We start from the raw sequence: 21,869 nt of genomic DNA, 5'->3' as shown, positions 1-21,869 counted from the left end.
TAAGTCTATTCATCCTTGATACATTAATTAATCGTTATCATAATAAAATGTCTAGAACTCATTAACCTGTAAAGTAAAGCTACATACTCTAAGAGAACGGTATGAAGAATAAAAGAAGAAGTGCACGAGGCAATAGAAAAGAAATACTTAAAATGTCCTAATCTTTCAAAATGAGAGCTTAGAGATGAGCCTAATATTGGTAGTAAAAAATTTGGATTTCAGATATGGCTTTTATGTCATTTTATAGTTGATTTTATACATATGATATGAAGAGAACACTCTTAAACGTTCAACATTTGTAAATCATTTCTTGGTATGTGTTAATTCTTCTCTCTTATTTTTTGTGAGTTTGATGTGTTGGCTGCACTACTTTTCGACAAATATTCAATGCACAAATTTTATTGGATAATATATTTTGGATTATAGATGCAATATATTATGGGTTAATTCACAAGTATTAGAAATATACAAGTTAAATATAATACAATTACTATATTTTTAGATAAATATACCACAAGTTAACCCTATATGTTAATCCATAAGCATTACAAAAATATACATGTAAATTGACCAAAAGCAATTATATCTTTCACAATAATGTGATACATAGCTCAAAAATGATACATTTTATGTATATATATATATATCTTACGGCTTTTCATACAAATAAACATCAATAAATGCAAATGTTGTCGTTTCTCGAAGAATATGGTGTCATTTTCATGTGTGACGAATGATCTATTTTGGTGCCACTTTTAAATGTGTCTCCAATTGACACCCCTTATGGTGTCATGAGATAATGGAATGTTGTACGAAAGTAGTACAGTATGTTTATGGTGACATTTTAGACATCACCATACATATTTGTCCTTATTCGAGCCATTTTGACATAATTAAATAAATGGATTAAACATATTAGATGAGTTTAGAAATTAAACCCGAACACCCATTTATTAGATAAGTTATACAAGTTAACATGATTATGATATGAATATAATTATACCTAAGTTGAATCACTAAAATTCATATTATTTTTAATTATATTGTTATGTCTTGTCAAAATTATTATGCTTACTTGGTTTACAAGATACAAACCTCATTGATATTTACTTCAATCATTTGAAGTCCCCATGTATGATTAAAAAAAATATTCATCAAGTAAAATGTTACAATTGAAATACAAATGAGTTTGATATACATTGTTAGTTCACTATGTGTTGGAAAAAAAAAAATTTTAAATCTAAAATCCAAATAAGTTAGATGCATAATATCGATTCACTACTTGCTAGTTAAGCTTTTAGATAATAGATAACTAAATAACATAATCAAATCATAATACTTTTGTTCAAACAAAAAAAAGGAATCTTAATAGTTTAATTCCTGTCAATTAAAATGAAAAGTAATTGAATCAAATTAACTCATCGATTGGCCGAGTTTAGTGAACTTAAATACCATATTCAAATGTTATAACTTCATAAACCATGATTCATAAATTCCTAAGCAGGTAACACAATTTCAAACAAAATAATTTTTGTTAATGCCTTAAATTTATTTATTTAAAAAAAAAAAAAATTGATAAGATGTTCCTAAGCAAGTAACACAATTTCAAACAAAATAATTTCTTTTAATGCCTTAAATTTATTTATTTTTTTCAAAAAAAAAAATTGATAAGATGCTCAATAAATCATCAATATGCAGCCACAAATATATATATTTGTCATAGGAAGGGATGGAGGGGAATAATATGCAACCATGGTAGATCTAGATCTCTTTTGCTTTCTCTTTCTTTCCTTATATAGAATATTGAAGGGTTTTTTGATAATTAATATTAAATGTGGTGTCCCATTCAATTCATTTTCTATGGTATTTGGATATTCTTATATTCTTTTAAGAAATATCAAGATTCTATATCTACCAAACTTATAATCTCCACCACTAAACGTATATAATGAAATCGGGATCATCAGATAAAGATTGTGTTTCAGCCAAACTTGTAATCTCCACCATTAAACCTAAATAATGAAATCAAGATCGTTGGATGAAGATATAAATAAGCAAGAGCATGATATAAAGAAACATGAACAAATACAAAAGAATAAAATCAAGGTATAAACAATCAAACACAAATGGGGTTGACATATTATGATTGACCCTGATTTTCAATAGATATGAATTCAAATATTATAAACGGAATCATTTTTTCAACACCTCAATTATCTTTAGACTATCATAAAATAAATTTCTTGCATTTAGACTCGATAACAGAAGTCAACCATGGTAAAACACAATTTTCTAGTGCTAAACACATTATCATCATTACAAAAAAATGTCAAATAAGAATCAAACAAACCAACGGCAATGCAGCATCTCTCCTGCACTTGCTAAGAGCATCTCCACCCACAATGACTTTTTTTTTAATTAAGGCATTCTCCACCCATATTAGCTTGAGAACAATACTACAAGTCCATAGCTTAATTAAAGTAGAAAAAGTTAATCTATGGCACGTCAGCATGAGGAAAAAGTTAAAGCAAGAGATGGTCCAAGGCACCAATCAAACATGTGAGTGGGAATCAACACCGGCCCATAATTGATTAATTTAATTAGTCTAATTTGACAGTTTAATCAAATAAATTAAGGTGAATGCAGGTTATTGTGGGGAAAGCCTGATTTTGTCTGCCATCACCCATATGATTCATATTTTGTAGGAATCAAGAAAGGCAAGACTGGACATTACCAATTTGAAAGGTACATGTTTTCACACTACATAGGTAAACCTCCAATAAGAAATTAGGACATTGACCTTGAATGAAAGCATTTAGGGCAAGTGGGTTATTAGTTTACCATTATTCTTTCATTAATTTCTTCCATAGTGTTGGATCCTCATCATGTCAAATTAGACCTCTCCACTATCTATCCATCCATCCAACTTTCCCACCTACGAAACTCTATATAAACTACTTAAATTTTACGTAAATATATATATATATACACACGACTCTTTAATATGACTATTGATGGAGACATTGATGAAAGTTTTCCTCAAATAAATACTATGTTTGGTTCTAAAAAGTACCGAGAAAAAAAAATTATTAAAAAAGGTGATTTTTTCATACTTCGTTTTATTATGAAAAATATAAAAAAAATTAAATATAATTAAAATTAGTTAGAATTTATCTGTTATTTTTATATATATAATTTTTCACAATAAATCTATATATATTGCCTATTTTTTATATTTTGTTAACATTTAGGAAATGACATAGGTATAGTGTGTGAAATCTCCCAACATGCATGTAGGTTTTGGAGATTCCCAAAGGAAAAGTGCAAGGAGTATGTAGAAGGATCCATAGCGTAAGGGAGGAGAGTTGATGCGAATAAAAACAAATAAATAAATAAAGTAATATAAAAGTGAGAGGGGTTGTTTGCCATAAGGAACATTGACATGAAAGCAAGCTAGGTGGCGAACACGTGGACCCAGAATGCACTTGTCAACCATGTGGAACGTCCAATTTGAAAATACAAATATTTATAAATAAATAAATAAATAATAAAGTAGGGAGAAACAATGGGCACCCACTTACCCAAATGGGTATGGACTAAAAAAATTTCAATGATCAAATGGGACACAAAATCATGCAAATTCATTTTTTTATTCTTGGCTACCATCATTATGACTTCTCCTCCACTTTCGACGGTCCAACACTTCAACTCCATTTTTTTCTTTCAATCGTTCTCTCTTATACCCCTCCAATATTTTTCATTTTTATCAATAACTTGGCAAGATTTAATGCATTAATTTTATTTTATTTTAATCAATCAACCTAAAATCTTAGTATGTCAAAATTTAGTATCCACTTGAATATGTTTTTTATTTTAAAAAGTATCTTATATCTTATTTCTTTAAAAATTTTAAAATTTGAGATGATAATTTTTTTTAATATTTCTAACTTTTTTAAATAGTTTTTAAAATTATTAACTTTTTAATATAAACCCTTTAATTCTTATATTTTATGTCAAAGTTATTACTATTTTTTTATTATAAAAGAAAACGAACCTACTCAATTAATTTAATGATACAAGTGTATAAATTGAATCCTCTTTAACACTATGAAACAAAGAAATAAGGCTTCGATAATTATTTTCAAAAATAGTTTTTTAAAACTGTTTTCTTATGTTTTTAACTTGAAATAATTTTTACTTATTTTTAATGTTTTAAAATACGTTTTAAAAATAATTTTTATATCTAATACTTTATTTTTAATCATTTTACATATTTGTATAATTATTTTTTTAAAACAACCCTCAAAAAACAAGTGAGAACAACATTAAACAATTAAAAGTTATTTTCTGAAAATATCATATTTTTTATTCTTAAGAATGAAAAACAAAAAACATTTTTCGATTGTTAAACATGTTGTTTTTTTTTTTAAGAACAAAAAACTGTTCTCGAAAATAGTTAAAGAGAAGTACAAGCATACAAGCCGAATATGACAAACCTCACCAATAAATTACTATATAATTGAGCTGTGGTTTTAATTTTAAACTAAAATCCAATGTGGCTGAATGCTTGGTTGGGATTTTTTGTGATCATTAGCAGCATAATATAAGCCTAATATTTAATTATGCATTCTTAGCATTATTATATTTTATTTGTGATATATTTAATTCTAGTATACTTGTAGGGTTAATGGTGATAGTTTTGAGAAATACAGATCATATCATGTAGAACTCTTCATTGATTATAACAAAAGGGGAGAGTCAAACCATGTTTAGTGTTTATATTTGTCCTTTTCATTTAAGGATGGCAATGAGATGGGTTTTTCGGATACCCGCCCAGCCTCACCCCTAATGGGACGATGTTCAATTTTAATAAATAGATTTGGGACAGGTTTGTGAATTTTTTTTAAAACCCGAGGTAGATTCGGATATTGTCTCATCCCGCCACGCCTCGATTATATATAAAATTAATTTAATTTAATTTTTATTTTACTATTTTTAATATATAAATAATAAAAAAATATTTTTAATAAAATAAGTTGTAAAAAAATATAATAATTTAATTATTTATAAATTATATTTATTTTAATGTAATTAAAAATTTTAGAAATAATTTTTAAAAAATAAAATTCAAAAAAAAAGTTAATCGCGACAGGTGCGGATATGGGAATTTATTATACCAGTCTGCCTTGTTTAATTTTTTAAATGGGACAGGGATGAGAATAATTTTGAATAAACATAGCAGAGTTGGGATGGGGGTAACCTGTCCCGAACCCACCCTCCCAACCCCGCCCATTGCCATCCCTATTTTCATTAACTATAATTATCTTAATTACCTTAATTCATATTTATTCTCCTTCTACTTCATCTAAATTCTTTGTTATATCCCCTATCAATACTTCTTGTACATAGTATGCATGAATAAAAATGAAAACGAAAGTAATTCACAATTATATACATATATATATATATATATATATATTTTCATGGTAATGAATTATTTTAGTCTTATTTTTATGAGAAATTGAACAAATTTTGATTTTCACTTCTTATTTTAGTATTTTAAATATGTCTTTAATTTATTAATTGTTTGTTCTAGATTCCATACCACCTATTTGCTTTTAATTGTTTTGTTTTTAGTTTTTTTTATTGTATTTTAGGATATATATATTCCAATGATAATCATTCTAGACCAATCATATTAAAGATTTTGAACCCGACTCTCGGGTTAGGAAGAGTCTTCGACCAATGCTTCAAAAGAAAACACTTTTATTAAATAAAAAAAAATCAAGAGTTAAAATACTGTCATACACACTCATAGTCTATCAAACTGTAACTTTTTTAAGTGTTGTTTAAAGTATTCTTTTTTATTATTTTCACTCTTTTGGTTAATTGGAATATTTTTCTTGTTATTTTTTTGTTTTCTATTTTATTTATTTTTAGTTTTTTGGGATAGAATCTCATATTTTATTCAACTATACCCTCATAGTAGACATGGGAAGCACCCACCAATGGATTCGATTCATCCTCGTCCTACGTGGTGCGAGTGTAACCCTAATATTATAATCACTGTCCTTTAGCGTAGGGAATTCCAGTAATTAGGATCACAGCATCTACGCCATACTCCTCTATAAATACATCTCCTCTTCTCCTCACTCTCTAACTTATCTTCTCTTCATTAATCTTAACCCCACATATCGTACTCATCTTTAATGGCTTCTACACAATTTTCTTCTCCCAGAAGCCATGCTCAACAGGCAACCATGGCGGTTTCCGGTAAGCCTGGTAGTGTGAAAGGTGGGTGTTCATTTGGGAGGGCTGTTAATTTCTCTAGAAAACATCACAAGGGTGGATTAAGAGTGAGAAATGTTGCGACTAGATTGCCGGAGACTCAGGTGTCGCCGGAGACTCAGGTATCGCCTGAGAAAGGGGGTGGGAATGAGAGGAAGCTTGCTGCATGGACGAGCATCCGGCAAGAGAGATGGGAGGGAGAGCTGGCTGTTCAGGGAGAAATACCACTATGGCTGGTATGTCGTATATTTTAATTTTTCTTTCAATTTTCCTTGTACATATATCATAAAAATAAAATAAAATAAAATAAAAAATTGGCTCATTAGACTTTTGTTAAGATTTTTTTTTAAATAATTTTATTTTCATCATCAAATGTGTCTCATTCACTAATTTTTTTATTATTATTTGTAATTTTTTTCAAAGATGTCATTTCTTTCAAAGATGTCAGTGGGCATAGGACAATAATGTTCTTTCTGTCGTAGATTCATATTTCAACAAATACTATAAATAAATATATTTGATTTGACATAAAAAAAAATTAATTAATTACAAGATCCATATCATCGTGTCATCGGAATATTAATTTTCTTTCTTAAAAAATAAATAAATAAAGATAAAACAAAATTATTTCCCCATAAGGTCATAAAATATTATTTCATCTGGTACGACTCTTTGACTTATCTTATATTTCTATACCATGGTCACATTCCATTCCCATCATTACGTATGCATGTCTCCTTTCTGATTTTTTTAATTTTTTTTTTAAGTAACATTTTTCAATATCTAATGTTATAGGAAAGGAAACTATAATATGAATATATAGTTTAATTATTACACTTGGTCACATGCAGAATGGGACATACCTAAGGAACGGTCCAGGCCTGTGGCACATAGGAGATTACAACTTCCGCCACCTCTTCGACGGCTACGCCACACTTGTCCGCCTACACTTCCAGGACGGCCGATTAATAGCTGGCCACCGACAGATTCAATCCGAAGCATATAAGGCAGCGATCAAGAATAAAAAACTATGTTACCGTGAATTCTCGGAGGTCCCAAAGGCTGACAACTTCCTATCTTATGTGGGTGAGCTGGCTAGCTTATTCTCTGGTGCTTCGCTGACAGATAACGCTAACACCGGCGTTGTTAGACTCGGCGATGGAAGGGTGGTGTGCCTGACGGAGACGATAAAAGGGTCAATAATCATCGATCCTGACACACTCGAGACGATGGGGAAATTTGAGTACAGTGACACATTGGGAGGGTTGATACATTCGGCACATCCAATCGTGACAGAATCGGAGTTCTGGACGTTGTTGCCGGACTTGGTGAAGCCGGGGTACATAGTGGTGAGGATGGAGCCAGGGAGCAATGAGAGGAAGGTGATAGGGAGGGTGAATTGCAGGGGTGGTCCTGCACCAGGGTGGGTTCATTCATTTCCGGTGACCGAACACTACGTGGTTGTCCCGGAAATGTCATTAAGGTACTGCGCCCAAAATCTTCTAAGGGCCGAGCCCACGCCACTTTACAAGTTCGAGTGGCACCCTCTGTCCAAAGCCTTTATGCACGTTATGTGTAAAGCTAGTGGCAAAATTGTGAGTTCTCTTTATCATCTTCCTTATTGTTATAATTTCATCTATAATAATAGTGTATTTTTTTTAATGTAACATATTTTTTGAAGGTGGCAAGTGTGGAAGTTCCATTGTACGTGACGTTCCATTTCATCAATGCATACGAAGAAAAAGACGAGGACGGGAGGGTGACAGGCATCGTAGCTGATTGTTGTGAGCACAACGCCGATACCACTATTCTAGATAAGCTCAGGCTTCACAATCTCCGGTCGTTTTCTGGGGAAGACGTGCTGCCTGACGCTAGGTATATATGTTACTTATATACAAGTTCGGGAAATGCTATAATATCATATAGGCACCAGATGTATAAAATATGGCTGTTGTTGTCAACGGGTGCACGGGACTAGCTATTATTATTGTTATATGATTGGTCTTATATGTGAGAATTGGATTTTAAAAATGTTTTTATTAGAAGAGTATGAAATTTTTTCAAAAATTTTAGTAAAATAAAACTTGGGTCCCACATGACAAAGGACAAGGCTGATGAAATGGTTCACGGACAGGGTTGGGCGTTTCACAATACCGTTGGATGGGAGTCCATATGGGAAGTTAGAGGCAGCATTGAACCCAGATGAACATGGGAGAGGCATGGATATGTGCAGTATCAACCCTGCCTACTTGGGCAAGACGTACAGATATGCCTATGCTTGTGGGGCACAGCGCCCTTGTAACTTCCCCAACACCCTCACTAAGGTATCCAAAACCACCCTCTATAAAGACAGTTTTTCAACTCATTTTCTTGAGATTGGTAAATGATTTTAAACCATCTTGCAGCTTGATTTAGTGGAGAAGAAGGCAAAGAACTGGTTCGATGAAGGTTCTGTGCCCTCGGAACCATTATTTGTGGCTCGTCCAGGGGCAACAGAGGAGGATGATGGTGTTGTGATCTCGATGGTCAGTGACAAAAATGGGGAAGGATATGCACTGTTGTTGGACGGGAGAACTTTTGAAGAGATCGCAAGGGGGAAGTTCCCGTACGGACTTCCATATGGGCTGCATGGCTGCTGGGTTCCCAAGAAATAGAAGCATTTGTAGAGACTTCTGGGTTTCATACAATGGAATACTATTATGTATCTGTTTTTGCATAGATGGAATTAGAGAGTAAGGATATGAAGATGGCATTGGAATGAGATGAATGTACAGCATTCTCAGTGTCCATAATAATAATTATGGAGGACTGTGAGATATAGTAATGGTTATAGGAGTGCGAATGGGATGTTGTTGATGATAAAATATGTAAATCTGCATTTGTTCTATCAAGTAAAATTTTAGTTCACTACAAGTCAATCTAGATTCTAGGCAATTTCACTGAGAAATCTAAATGATCTAAGGAAGATGTTTGGTCGATTCTCATTATAAAGCTGTGATGTTTACCATCCCCAAAGCTGGTGGATAATTTCATTATTCGCTATTTCTTTCAAAATTTTATAACAGAAAATGAGAGATTCCAAGGAAAACTGAACAAAAGCAACAAGAAATCCAACCTAGGCTGAATCTACTCCACGGAGCAACAGTGGACAATCCTTCTGCCGAGTTTAAATGCCAAAACAAGACTAGATACTTCACCCATAAACCAAAAATTGAAGTCGCACAGCACCAAAAACTTGTTTTCATTCTGGTAAGGGTGCCATGGTGATTAGAGATCCAAGTCTGGTCATTTCTGGTCCATATAGACAGCATCAACATCATCAAGTTCAAGCAATTTGGACATGAGTTCCTTGTTCAAGTCCATTGCTTCATCATCTACCTGAAACCGCCACCAACACCTTACATGACTTTTTATGTTAAGATTAAGAAGTGTAGAACTCTTCTTTGTATATTTTATCTTTTGCTGAGTGATACTTGAAGGCACATATGAGTTTTGGATCAAAAGGGACAGTAAGGTTACCCCTATTCTGGAAGGGCACTGGTTCTTTTAGAATTAGCACGTATCAGTCACCATATGAGGAACAACGACTTTGCAAATCTTCTAATACCATCTTACTAAATTATACATGTTTGTATGTATGTTCATGCCAATATTCATATTAGGCTTTCAGCAGGTTATAAGGCTCACATCATATGAAACAATAAACCTAGTCTATGAATAGATGCATACCTCAATGGTGGTTATTGGAAGCATCTCAAATCCATTATCAGTTTCAAAATTTATTCCTTCCTCGCGAAGCTTTTCCAGAATGGCTGAATAGTTTTCTGCTGAGGTTACAATTTTATAATAGCTGACAACAAAAACCAGGAAAGCAGACATTACAGGAGCCAAAGTAGAGAATAGTCCACTATGAGAAAAACAGAGAACCACTGTAAACAGTATTATTAGTGCCACATGTCCTACAAATTTTTAAGTGTAGACAGGTAGCAGAGAAGAACTTATTCCCCCCATATTGCCAATGTATGCTGCATAGATGGATCAAAGTGAAGAATATGCAGACATTCAAAGGCATGCACTTAGGACTGTTTTCACTTCATGAACCCCTCCTGTCTCCTGACCATGTAAAAGGGTGAGACCGTAAACTGACAATAAAATATAAAATTGTCTAGAAATATTAGGATAAAAAAGAGACCTTTTTCGCTTGTGGTTGTTGCAAATTTACTTAATTCTGCACTCAAACATGCATTCTTGCAAGGGCACTCGAATCTCCATAGAACCCATATTATAAGCCAACAGATATATCTTGTATAATCACTCTTAAATGAGTAAAACTGCAGGCAATTTTCAATGAATTTTTTTCCTTAAATTAAGGTTCCATGAATTCCTACTTCTCAAAATTAGTCAATTTTAGCTCCATGTATCCGTGTCATAATCAAATATAAACATGACACAGATACACCCTTGCTCATAAGACTGGAACTATAGGATAAGGTATTGATCTTGCAGTTCATGGACACTGAACTGCTATTTAATGTAGCAGAACTTCAAATGATAACTAGAGACACTTAACCAAACTAGACTCATGAAAAATGAATCTGAAATATACATGATAAAGCAATGTGAACTCCTACCTTTCTGATCTATCTTCTTCAGCATCATCTTCGTAGACTGGCGGTTCAATGACATCCTCGGCACCAGTATCTAAAGCAATGGTAAGGAGCTGGTCTTTGTCAGCCTCTGAGGCTTTTACATTTACAACCCGAGCACGTCTAAACTTGAACATAACAGATCCTGGATCTGCCATCTTTCCACCACAGTCCTTCATAACCTCTCTAACAGCTGCCACAGATCGGTTTATTTTATCCGTTAAGACCTCAATTATCATACTAACTCCACCAAAACCATATACCTGAACATAGAAGAAGCAACTTCACATAATATCCTCCATATGTCTTAACATCGGGTAAAATATAGCGAGTCTTAATCCTCAGAGACAACTAACCCACAACAATAATAATCATGGCAGCACAGATTTGTTGATGAGCTTTTCACCTACCTCATAGAATTTCTCAATATAAGCCTCTTGCCCCTTCTCAGAAGCTCTCTTAATATTGCGCTCCACAATTTCCTTGGGTACATCAAGTTCCTTAGCTTTCTCAAGTACAGCTGCTAAAATTGTATTTGATTTTGGATTTGGACCATCTCTCTTTACACTGCATCATTCAATCACACTAGTGACTTAGTAGAATTAGGACTCCATAGTGACCAATGGCAAACAAGAAAACAATAGAATCCATATGTACAACATAAATATGAAAGAAGAAATGATATTGCTCAATGAAAGGACAAACGAGATACAGTGTAAATAATATCACCCCTTATTCAACCCTAGAAAAGTGGGGAAAGTAAAAATTTAAGAAAGGAATAAGAAAAAAAAGAAAGACCAAGTTGCAAGATAACTTCATGATATCATCCTTCATGACATGAGAATTGATTCAGGATACAATGAATTAGTAACCAGGACTTGTTCAAACATATTCATAAAACAGTAATTAATGTTCTATACTTTCAGCTTAACTCACGCAGATACAACTTCCTTCCCAATTTTTGAATACAGCTTAGCCTTTTTTGCATCCTGAGCTCCCTGCATTTCAAGCACATTCAAAACCCTGATGTGGAAGACATAAAAATATGCTTTTTCATAAGAAAATTAGAGGAAAATAGATAAGCTTCAAAAACTGTAAGAGAAAGCCATACAAATATATCAACATATTCAAGCTCTTCTCAAAGAAATAGTCTGTCAGTTGATGCCGACACTTCCAAAATTAATGTCACAATCACATTCTTCTTGTTCTTGGAAATGAAAGGGGTGAGTGATTAACCACATCAATCGGCAATGTCATTTCTAACAATAATAAACACCATTGAATGCATGAACCCATTAGATATTTTAAGTTGTTATCCCACAAATTTCAGGCCATCACAATTCAAGCTTTAAGAGGATTCCGCTTTCTCAACCAGATGGGGGAAAGACACAACAAACCCACTTCAACCCGTATTAGAGGTAGAATTTCTGTTGGGTGTTTCATCAAACATGTGGAGTTCAACTAGAATAACAAATCATTTGCTTTTAACATTGAGTGAAACCAACTGAAGCCTTGTAGGAATAACAGTAATGAGGTTTAAATTTTCATTATTTGAAACCTTAACGAACAAGATCATCCAGTCAAATATGTTCCTTAATACAACTATTTAGCTAATTCTCTTGGGTTCAGTGAATCAACATTTCTGGGAAACCAAAAATAAGATTCGCCATCATTCAATTTTTCCTTTTGGTGGGTTAAGCATCTTTCTGGTTAGCGATTCAACACGTCAATTTTCTTCTCTTTTCCTCAGTGTTTTCAGGATAGAGAATACCTTTCTGCCAGCAATCTTGCTTGAACGCCTACCCATACAAACAGGAGAGAATGTCTGTATCGTTCTCACTCGAACACTAAGCTTAACCTCGTACAACGATAGCCACGACGACTTTGATGAAAATGATGATGGGTTCTTGGGCAGAAAACCAGTCCCTGAATCATAACAATGCCTGTATTCACTTCAAGAGCCATAGCAAAAGATGAAAATTTTACAACTATGAGAGAAATAGATTTAGTACGAAGAGCAACGGAATTGGAGTGTTTGAAGGGAACCCCATTTGAGAATCTATGAAGAAGTGCGCCAAATGCTCTTATTGAGGAATATGAACCCATTCTGTGGCCTTTTTCTCCCTCTCTCTTGGGAGAATTGTGCTTTGTGGTGAGATGGGCCTCCAAATTCACCACATCTCCTTCTATTTGATTTTAAGGATATAAAAGAGTTGATTTGAAGGATATAAAATACTGGACTAAAATACCCATCTAACTTTTCACATAAGGTTTTTTTTATATATATAATTTATTTATTGCACTATTCATACACTCATAATAGTCCAATTTTAACCATTTGAATTTTTCATTGTTTTTAAAACTTTTTTTATAAATAATTCAAAATCGGTTTTATTTTCTATTTTAAATTATAAATAAAAAAATTACTATCAAAAACTATTTTAAAAAGTACTTTCTAAAAAAGGGTGAACTATTATATGAAAATAATAAAAAGAATTAAATTTTGATTATCCATTTTTATTTTTTTCATTAGTTATTTTAATAAAAAAATAAAAAAAATATAGTATGTTTACAATTAAACAAAGGAATTGGTTAATTATGTGTTTTTGTGTGTGACTATCTTTACATGAAAAATAATTAAATAACTAAATTATATATATTTATTACTCTTTTATTTTTTTTCTTTTTTCTTTTTTTTTTTGTAATAGAAAATTTTAATATATCAAAAATTAACAAAGTAATAGATAAATTGTGCATATTTTGATCTATTAAAATAAATTACTTTCTAATTTAAATAAATAAAATGAAATAATTAAATAAATTTAGAGTTATTTTTATTTTCTAACATATCTTATATTAATATTTTTTATGATTAAATGAATTTTTTATTCTTTTTTTCTTTAATTCCAAAATAAAACGAAATAAATAAATAGATAATTGGACCTATCTTATATTTATATTTCTTATGGTTAAATAAATTTTTTGTTCTTTTTTCTTTATTTCCAAAAATAAGAGGAAACAAATAAATAAATTTGACTTAAATAATAGTTTTTAAATAATTTTTTGTCTTATTTTTAATTACATTTTGCATTGAAAATAAAATAAAATGACCGTTTTATTTGTTTTAATTGTTTTAAATGTCAAACAATTGCAAACATAGTTTACACACTCATCTGGACATAATTTATACATATATATAAAATTATATATCATTATACGAATTTGTTACACTAATTGCACAAAGGGTGTACAAGATTGTCCTTTGTGGAGGATTATAGTTTATTTTGAACAACTTTTTTCTTTCTTGTCATCTAAGGAGCGTACACTCTCCTACCATAAATTCTTTCATTTTATATACTTTTTTTAACTCACATATGACAATTCAAATACTTACCTCAATAATAATATTTATGAAAAATTTTTATTTTTATGTTTTATATCATTTTTTAAATAAAACCATTGAAAACATGATTTACACATCATATGTAGGCATATACTGTATGCATGTGGATTAAATTTATACCATTGTACAATGGTGTTATACTAACTATACAAGACAAATGTTCTAACTGTATAAGAGGTGTATAAGGCTATCATTTTGAAGGATTTCAATCGATGTTGGACAACTTTTTTTTTGGTCTTGCCATTTAAGAATCACACACTCTTATAACACGCATTCCTCTATCAAACACTCATCTCATATACTTTATTTAATTCGTACATGATAATTCAAATACTTATCTCACTAATGATACACACATTGAGTAAGGGTATATGGAATTCAGGTCATTGTACAACGTATTTACACTAAGTGTACAAGACAAATATACTAACAGTACAAGGTATTTACACTAAGGTATTTACAAGAGTGTACAAAACTATCATTTGTGAAGAATTTTAAATGATTCTAAAAAACTTATTTGTTTATTTCCTCTAACCGAGGATAGATAACATTCATTACACATATTGGTCAAAACATATATTTATCTTATACATTTTATCTAACTTGTATATAGTCATTTGATCAGGTACCTTATGAAGTATGGAATTTTTCACTTTCCAGGGGTTTGATTTTCCGCGAATAAATTAGAAAAATTATATTTTATTTTCTCACCATGAATTCAAGAGGAATCATTTGAACTGCAAAGTTCAAATCCAGTCAGATCTTCGTCCTGTGATTGCTATACATTCAGTCAAATCCAGGAAGGCTAAATTCTAGCAATGCTCAGCAATGGCAATAAGAGAAACATCTGATACATTCAACAAGGACAGGTCCAACTCCTCTAAACTTTCATTTGCTTCAAAGACGAGACCCCAGAATCTGTCAAGTTCACAACGTTCTGAGATGATCAATTCTTTCAAAGTCCTGGATGTAGACCCATTGGATAACATCACAAGCCCTGAATCCTTAATCATCCAACAACCCTGCAAATTCAATACCTGCAAGCAAGAGCTTCATCAGAAACAAGACATCGCCCCAAATCCAATTTGGAAACAACCCCATCATTCATAATTTCCCTTCTCCTCAAATAAACTTTACACCAGTGTTCATACCCTTCATTTTATGTAAACCGTTCACAGCCGTCACTGGAAACCTAGAAATTCTACTTTCCGGTGCCCCTTGACATCAATCAGAAGACATAGGGGGCAAAAGCTCCCATTTTTGCGCCTCTTTTCATATTCGAAATGCTGGTGAGATTGTGAGAGAATGAGTAAGCTGGGGTTTTAGTGCTCTGTTTGTTTATGATTGATGGGCGGTTAAAGGGCTAAGCACACGAGGCTGCTTGGTGCTGTTTTGGCAGTATCGAAACACAGCGTTTTACAGTCTCTTTAATTCAAGTTAAACCTTTTTCTTCTTCCTGTTTTAATGGGCATAACGGATAATTAAAGAATTTTCCCAAAACATATTCTCTTCTACTTTCTTAAAATTCTTTTGCTTTCTCTCCAACCAAACAAAAATAGAAATGCAATTTTGACAAAACTGATTCATAAGATGCTGAACCAAATACATTAAACTTGGGATTAGGGGAATTACAGAAGATGAATAGCATATATGGGTCAGGAAGTCCAATCCAACCTACAGAATCTGCTGATATTCTCTTGTGTAGCAATCGGAATCCACATTCTGAGACGTTTATCTAGCTTGATGTACTTCAGGGACTGGCTCCCCAGAACCAGAAGTTCCACATCAGACTGAAAAACATTGACACAGGAAACCAGCACAAGCTCTTCCAGGGATTCATGATCTACAAACGCACGAACCCCTTCTCCCGTGATTAATTCACAGCCTGTTAAATCAAGCACCATTAACTTCTGGGAATGCTCAGCAATGGCGGTCAGAGTAACGTCCGATATGTTTATCAACCACGACAAGTTCAACCACTTGAGAGTAGGAATTGAAGCGACTGCCACACCTCCGATGTCAGTCACCGCCGGTCCACATTCTGCCAGATTCAACTCCTCCAAACAGCACATCTGCTGCAAACACGACAGCCCATAGTCTGTGATGCGCTCACATTCTGCAATAATCAGTTTTTTCAGAGTCCTGGCTGTAGACCCATTTGCCAACATCGCCAACCCTGAATCCGTGATCAACCAACAACACCGCAGATTCAAGACACAGAGAGAAGTTGCATACCCAATGGCTTCAAGAGCTTGATCAGTAATTCTATTGCATCGTCCCAAATCCAACTCTGTCAGGTTTTTTCCAAAGTTCAGAAGAGAAACAACCCCAAAATTACCAATCCCCCTTCTTCTCAAATAAACCTTCCGTAATTCCCGACACCCATTTGCAATTGCATGTATACCACCATTTAAGCCTGATAACTCATCAGATTCATCCAAATCATCATGCATTTTTCGAGTATTTAGGTTGAGAACCTCGATCTTGGGACATGTTTGGGCAACACATTCGAGGTGGGCGTTGCAGATTAATCCTGAGGCTTGGAATGTCACTAAATTTGGGAACCTTGGTAAGAAATTATGGAGAACTTCAGCTTCTAGAACACGTATATATAACCGGGTTTGACCCTCTACCCGTAACCATTGCTTGCATACTTGAGAAATTGATCTTCTGTCATTATGATCATGAACCCAGTTGATTATCAAACCCAGTTCATCGTCACCTAGTTTTTCCATCACGAAATCGTGTTCTTTGTCCTTGCGGCGAAATTCCTGGAGAACCTTTACGCTCTTTCTAACTACAGACGGAAATTTCCGAATTTCTCAGAAACCCTAATTTCTCAAGCAACTAAACAAGTAAAAAACCTAATTTTTCTAATCAAATGAAAAGGCAAACTCCCATTTCTCCCCAAACAAACAGAAAAAAACGATTATTTTCGGGAACCAAGATAAGAGAAAACCCGATTTCCTCCGCAACCAAACAAAGAGGGACCTTATCGTTCCCCACTGAAGAAATCGCACCGTTCCCAATCACTCCAAAATAAGCACTCATCGTCTGTGGCTCGTCAATCCACAAAATAGCACCGTTACGCACCTCTTCTTATGTTTCTCTCGTCAAAACGCGTCGTTTTGGCCTTTGAGGTGTGGTCTCTGTAGCTAAAATTAAAAGGATCGAAGATCCAAGGACTGGGATTTTATAAATTTTGTTCAATTACTTGAGGTAAAAACAGAAGAAAAATTACACAACCCATAGACAAAATAGAATATATAAATTAAATAAATAAACCAAGAATTACGCAATCCAAGGGATAATTGCAAATGTATGAAATACCACTGCACCCACCATCTCTAACTCCAAAGTCCAATCCAACCTGCAGAATCTGCCAAGATTCTCTCGCATCTCCATTGGCATCCACACATTCAGTCTGATGCACTTCAAGGCCTGGCTTCTGCTCACCAGTTGCTCCACATCTACAGGAAACACCTCCTGACAACCAACCACTACTAGTACTTGCAAACATTCATGCTCTGCAAAAGCAAGAACCCCTTCTCCTGTGATCAATTCACAGTTTGACAGGTCCAGCACACCCAAATTCCGGCAATGCTAGCAATGGCGACCAGAGTAACGTCTGATACATTCAGGCAGGACAAGTTCAATTTCTTCAGTCTGAATTGCCCCAAGCGCCACGACACTTACGTCAGTCACAGACCCGCAGCATGCCAAATTCAACTCCTCTGAACAACACATTGCCTGCAACACGACACCCCCATGTCTGTGATATGCCCACATTCTGCAATCAACAGTTTCTTCAGGGTTCTTGACACAGACCCTTTTGCCAACATCTTCAACCCGGAATCACTAATGAAGAAACAAACCTGCAGATTCAAGACACGAAGAGAAGTACCCAATAGCTTCAAGGGCATGATCAGTGATGGCAACACATTGCCCCAAATTCAATTCTTTCGAGTTTTTCGCCATTTTCACAAGTGAAGCAACCCCAGCATTCCTAATCACCCTTCTTTTCAAATGAACTTGAGTTAATTCTGGACACGCATATGCCATCACTTATACTAGAGATATCATTAAAATTAGTATAATCCATGGTTGGTGTATTGAGGTTCAGAACCTGAAGTTTAGTACATGTTTGGGAGATCAATTCGAGGTGGGTTTTACCAATGGCCCCTGATGCTTTAAATCTCACTGAATTTGGGAACCTTCGTAAGAAATTATGAAGAAGGTGCGGTTGCGAATGGATATAATCTGGTTTCACCCTCTACTCTTTACCACTGCTTGCATACTTGAGAAAATGATTTCCTATCATCAGGGTCATGAACCCTGTTGAAGATCAACCCTAGTTCATCGTCCCCTAGTTTTTCCATGATTTCCTCGCGAGAAAGAAACCAAACAAGAAACCCGGAAAACCGAAACCCCCTTATTTCTCCGCAATGAAACCAAAAAGCCCAACATCTTCAAACCAAATGAAAGGGAAAATCCTCATTTCTCGGCAATCAAAAAGCACAAACCCCTTTTTTTCTTAGTGGCCAAACAATTAAAATCCCGCGTTCTCCATAACCGAACCAGGTCAAACCTAACGTTTCCAAGAGAATTGAACCGTACAGAACAAGTCGTATTCGCCTATCAAAAAACGACACCGTTGCGCTACGTGGCTCGCTTTAAAACGCCTCATTTCAAAGTCTCCAACTTCGCGGGCACATCGGCTTTGCCTTTTATTGTCACACCGGATTTCTGTTCTCAATAACAAAATTTAAATAAAAAAAAAAATTATTAATTTTGGACAATGGTAAATTCTTTTTTTTTTTTTCATTTTGCTACTAAAATTAAGTAAAAAATGAAAATATTAGATAAAAAAGGTTTCCAAAATAATTTTTCATTACACATATTAAGTTAATATAAATAAGATATGGTTGAATAAAATAATATAGAAACAAGATTATTTTTTTTATAAATATGATTAAATTAAATTCAAAATTATGAAAGTCACATTTGAAAATCACATCCAAACCCTTTTAAAATTTTTATTTTATCTTCAAACTTTATTTAATTAAAATAAGCTTAAGTTATAGGTATTTAACTTAATACTTATTATTTAATTACTTAAATTTAAGTTTTATTATACTTAAATTTTTAACTTAAAACTTATTATTTAATTTTTATCCCAAGTATTTAGATTATTTCATAAAATTAACATAAAAATTATTTTAAATTATCAAATTTACATATTTATTCTCTTAAATTATAATTAAGACAAATAAGTTGAGAAATTGTGAAGGTCGGTGAAATAGAAAGGAGGTTATGAAAATAATAATAGCAAATAGTGATAAAAATGTAAAATAAAAATACAGATTTAAAAATAAATTATTTATTTTTATTTTTCACTTTAAGTCATACAATTATGTTTATCAAACATGCTTAATTTACTTAACTTAAATTAAGTTATTACTAGTTTACTAAACACCCACTAAAAATTCAATAGAAAAAAACAAAGACAAATAAACTAATAAAAATTAAAACAGGTTTTCCAGGTTGATGAAGGATTATTTTTTATATCTTAACTTTTTTAATAAAATATTAATAATCATAAAATTAATTTAAAACTTATAATAATAATAATAATAAAATTCAAATTTATGGCAATATGTGAAGTACCAATAATAAACCAATATAATTAATTCATATTTTATAATTACATTATCTTTCCGAAAACAATTTTTATATAAATTTTAAATTAAAAGTGTTTTAAAAATGCCCTTTTTTTATAATCAAAATATCGCCTAATTAATATCATGGCTTTGGCACCTTCCTTCGAGGGTGCAAACCCCAATACTACAGCTCCAAATCATGTGCCATGCTGTCTGGTTGTTACATTTTTATTTATTTATTATTATTATTATTTAAAAAAAGGTATGAGTCAGCTGCCCAAAATTGTAACCGTCATTTTATGCCGAACCTACAATAATAATTACATTATTTATTATTATTATAATAATTAAGGTATGGGTCTCACATCCCAACAAAGTTAGTTATAGAAAAATCCATGTATAGACAATGTGTACAAGTGCCAATTTAGGTCCATGTGAGCAATTAGTCAATGAAATAATATTTTTCTTCAACCATATGACATGGAATATTTCACTTTATTGCCAAAAACCCATGGTTGCAAGGTTGCAAGGTTGCTTCAGCCGTATGAATTGCAGAGCATGGAAAATATTATAATTTAATTATTCCCTTCATTTAAATGATTGGTGTCACCTTTTCATTGGTCCCCCACAATCCAACTACTAAGTCCACCCAACAATTACAATAATCGCCGAGTAACCTTCAAGGACCAAATTGGATTTCGAAATTACTAAAGTACCCCTCCAAAGTCCAAGCTATGAGCCGACCGGACAATTTTGTAACATAATTTGCGGAAAACATGTGAAGAAGGATTGAAAATCAAATATTATAAATAAAAATTATTATTTTTAAATATTTAAAAGATAGAAAAATAGGATGATAATATTTCAAGTCCCTAAAAATATATTTTTATCCTAAAAAAGATAGTATTTCATAGTCTTAAATGGGTTTTTAACTTTTTATAATCAAAACAAACAGAAAACTTTCTTAATAAATAAAAAAAAAACCCAAATGATATAATCGATTTTATATGTGATAAAAATTAAATTAACCAAATTTGGAGCGAAAAAATTGAATCAAACAAAGCCTTTTTTAGGTATGTTAGTTCGATTTTGATTCAATTTAATAAATTTTTTTAGTTCTAAACCTAATTATAGATTTATGCTTGTTTTTAATCAAAATCTCATTAATTTGAATTTATATTAAATTTTAAGTTTATTTTATTTTTAAAATTAATTAAAATCAACTTGGATTTTATGTTAAAAACATATTAAATGTATTTAAAATTATATTAAATAATTATATATAAATTTTAAAATATCAGTTTGATTCGATTTTTATCAGTTAAAAACAAAAAAAAATTGAAAATTGAACCAACAAGATCGAGTTCCAAAATTTTTAAATTGAATCGACATTTTATATTTTTGAAAATCAACCAATATGATGGTTTTGGTTAATTTGGATCGAATTATTGTTTTTTTTTTCAATTTTGCTTAAAGCCCTGGTCTTTACTAATCACCTTCTAACATCTTGCAGGCTTTTGGTGGACCTTACCCTATCCTATACGGAGGATACTTGTGGTTGAATTTCCGAGGATTAAACGTCTTGTCACTATTACCTTGAAATAAAAAAATCGACATTCCAAGATTATCTGCCACTGTCACTGGCAATTATTATTGTTATTATTATTATTTTGGTTGTTGTATGCTTATCAATTATCATATGATAAATGGGACCCTCCATCCAAGGATTTACACTAAGTTCCAACCATTCGCCTACACATTCCAGCTTTTATACTTTGGTTTTCTATACCCTAAATTGGTAAAGAGTCGGTGTTGTGCCACCTCTGGACGTCACTTGCCCATTTGCATCATTGCATGAGAATAAAGTTATAC

General features: G+C 32.5%; 2 protein-coding genes across 3 annotated transcripts; one reads left to right on the top strand and one right to left on the bottom strand.

Moving 5' to 3' along the window:
- Positions 1–6,260: 6,260 nt before the first annotated feature.
- On the top strand, positions 6,261–9,125 carry LOC100250765 (carotenoid cleavage dioxygenase 8 homolog B, chloroplastic). Its single transcript, XM_059736097.1, is given in 4 exon segments — positions 6,261–6,524; positions 7,140–7,883; positions 7,970–8,163; positions 8,423–9,125. Coding segments are annotated over 4 exon segments (1,722 nt in total). The 3' UTR covers positions 8,943–9,125.
- A 116-nt stretch (positions 9,126–9,241) lies between these two features.
- On the bottom strand, positions 9,242–13,148 carry LOC100245721 (probable transcriptional regulatory protein At2g25830). 2 transcript variants are annotated; one of them, XM_002283815.4, is made up of 7 exons: positions 12,947–13,148; positions 12,706–12,860; positions 11,871–11,932; positions 11,345–11,501; positions 10,920–11,197; positions 10,018–10,138; positions 9,242–9,666 (listed from the first exon to the last, which is right to left on the bottom strand). In XM_002283815.4, exons 1-7 carry the CDS (start codon positions 13,038–13,040, stop codon positions 9,574–9,576), a joined length of 960 nt encoding a protein of 319 aa, XP_002283851.1. In that variant the 5' UTR covers positions 13,041–13,148; the 3' UTR covers positions 9,242–9,573. The 2 variants fall into 2 exon arrangements, with proteins under 2 accessions (XP_002283851.1, XP_010648495.1); XM_010650193.3 differs by lacking the exon at positions 9,242–9,666 and having other exon boundaries at positions 10,088–10,401; positions 12,947–13,123.
- Positions 13,149–21,869: the final 8,721 nt, after the last annotated feature.

The sequence above is a fragment of the Vitis vinifera genome, chromosome 4, assembly GCF_030704535.1.
Source record: "Vitis vinifera cultivar Pinot Noir 40024 chromosome 4, ASM3070453v1".
NCBI classification, from domain to species: Eukaryota; Viridiplantae; Streptophyta; class Magnoliopsida; order Vitales; family Vitaceae; genus Vitis; species Vitis vinifera.
Note: the sequence above shows the minus strand (reverse complement) of the source record. Positions and strands in the feature narration are given on the sequence as shown.

Excerpts from the sequence above, each read along its gene's own strand:
- LOC100245721 (XM_002283815.4), bottom strand. The coding sequence starts at position 13,040 with ATGGGTTCATATTCCTCAATAAGAGCATTTGGCGCACTTCTTCATAGA. Across the intron at positions 12,861-12,946 it reads CTCCAATTCCGTTGCTCTTC|GGACTGGTTTTCTGCCCAAG; the intron begins GTACTAAATCTA and ends GTTATGATTCAG. Across the intron at positions 11,502-11,870 it reads GGGAAGGAAGTTGTATCTGC|TGTAAAGAGAGATGGTCCAA; the intron begins GTGAGTTAAGCT and ends TGAATGATGCAG.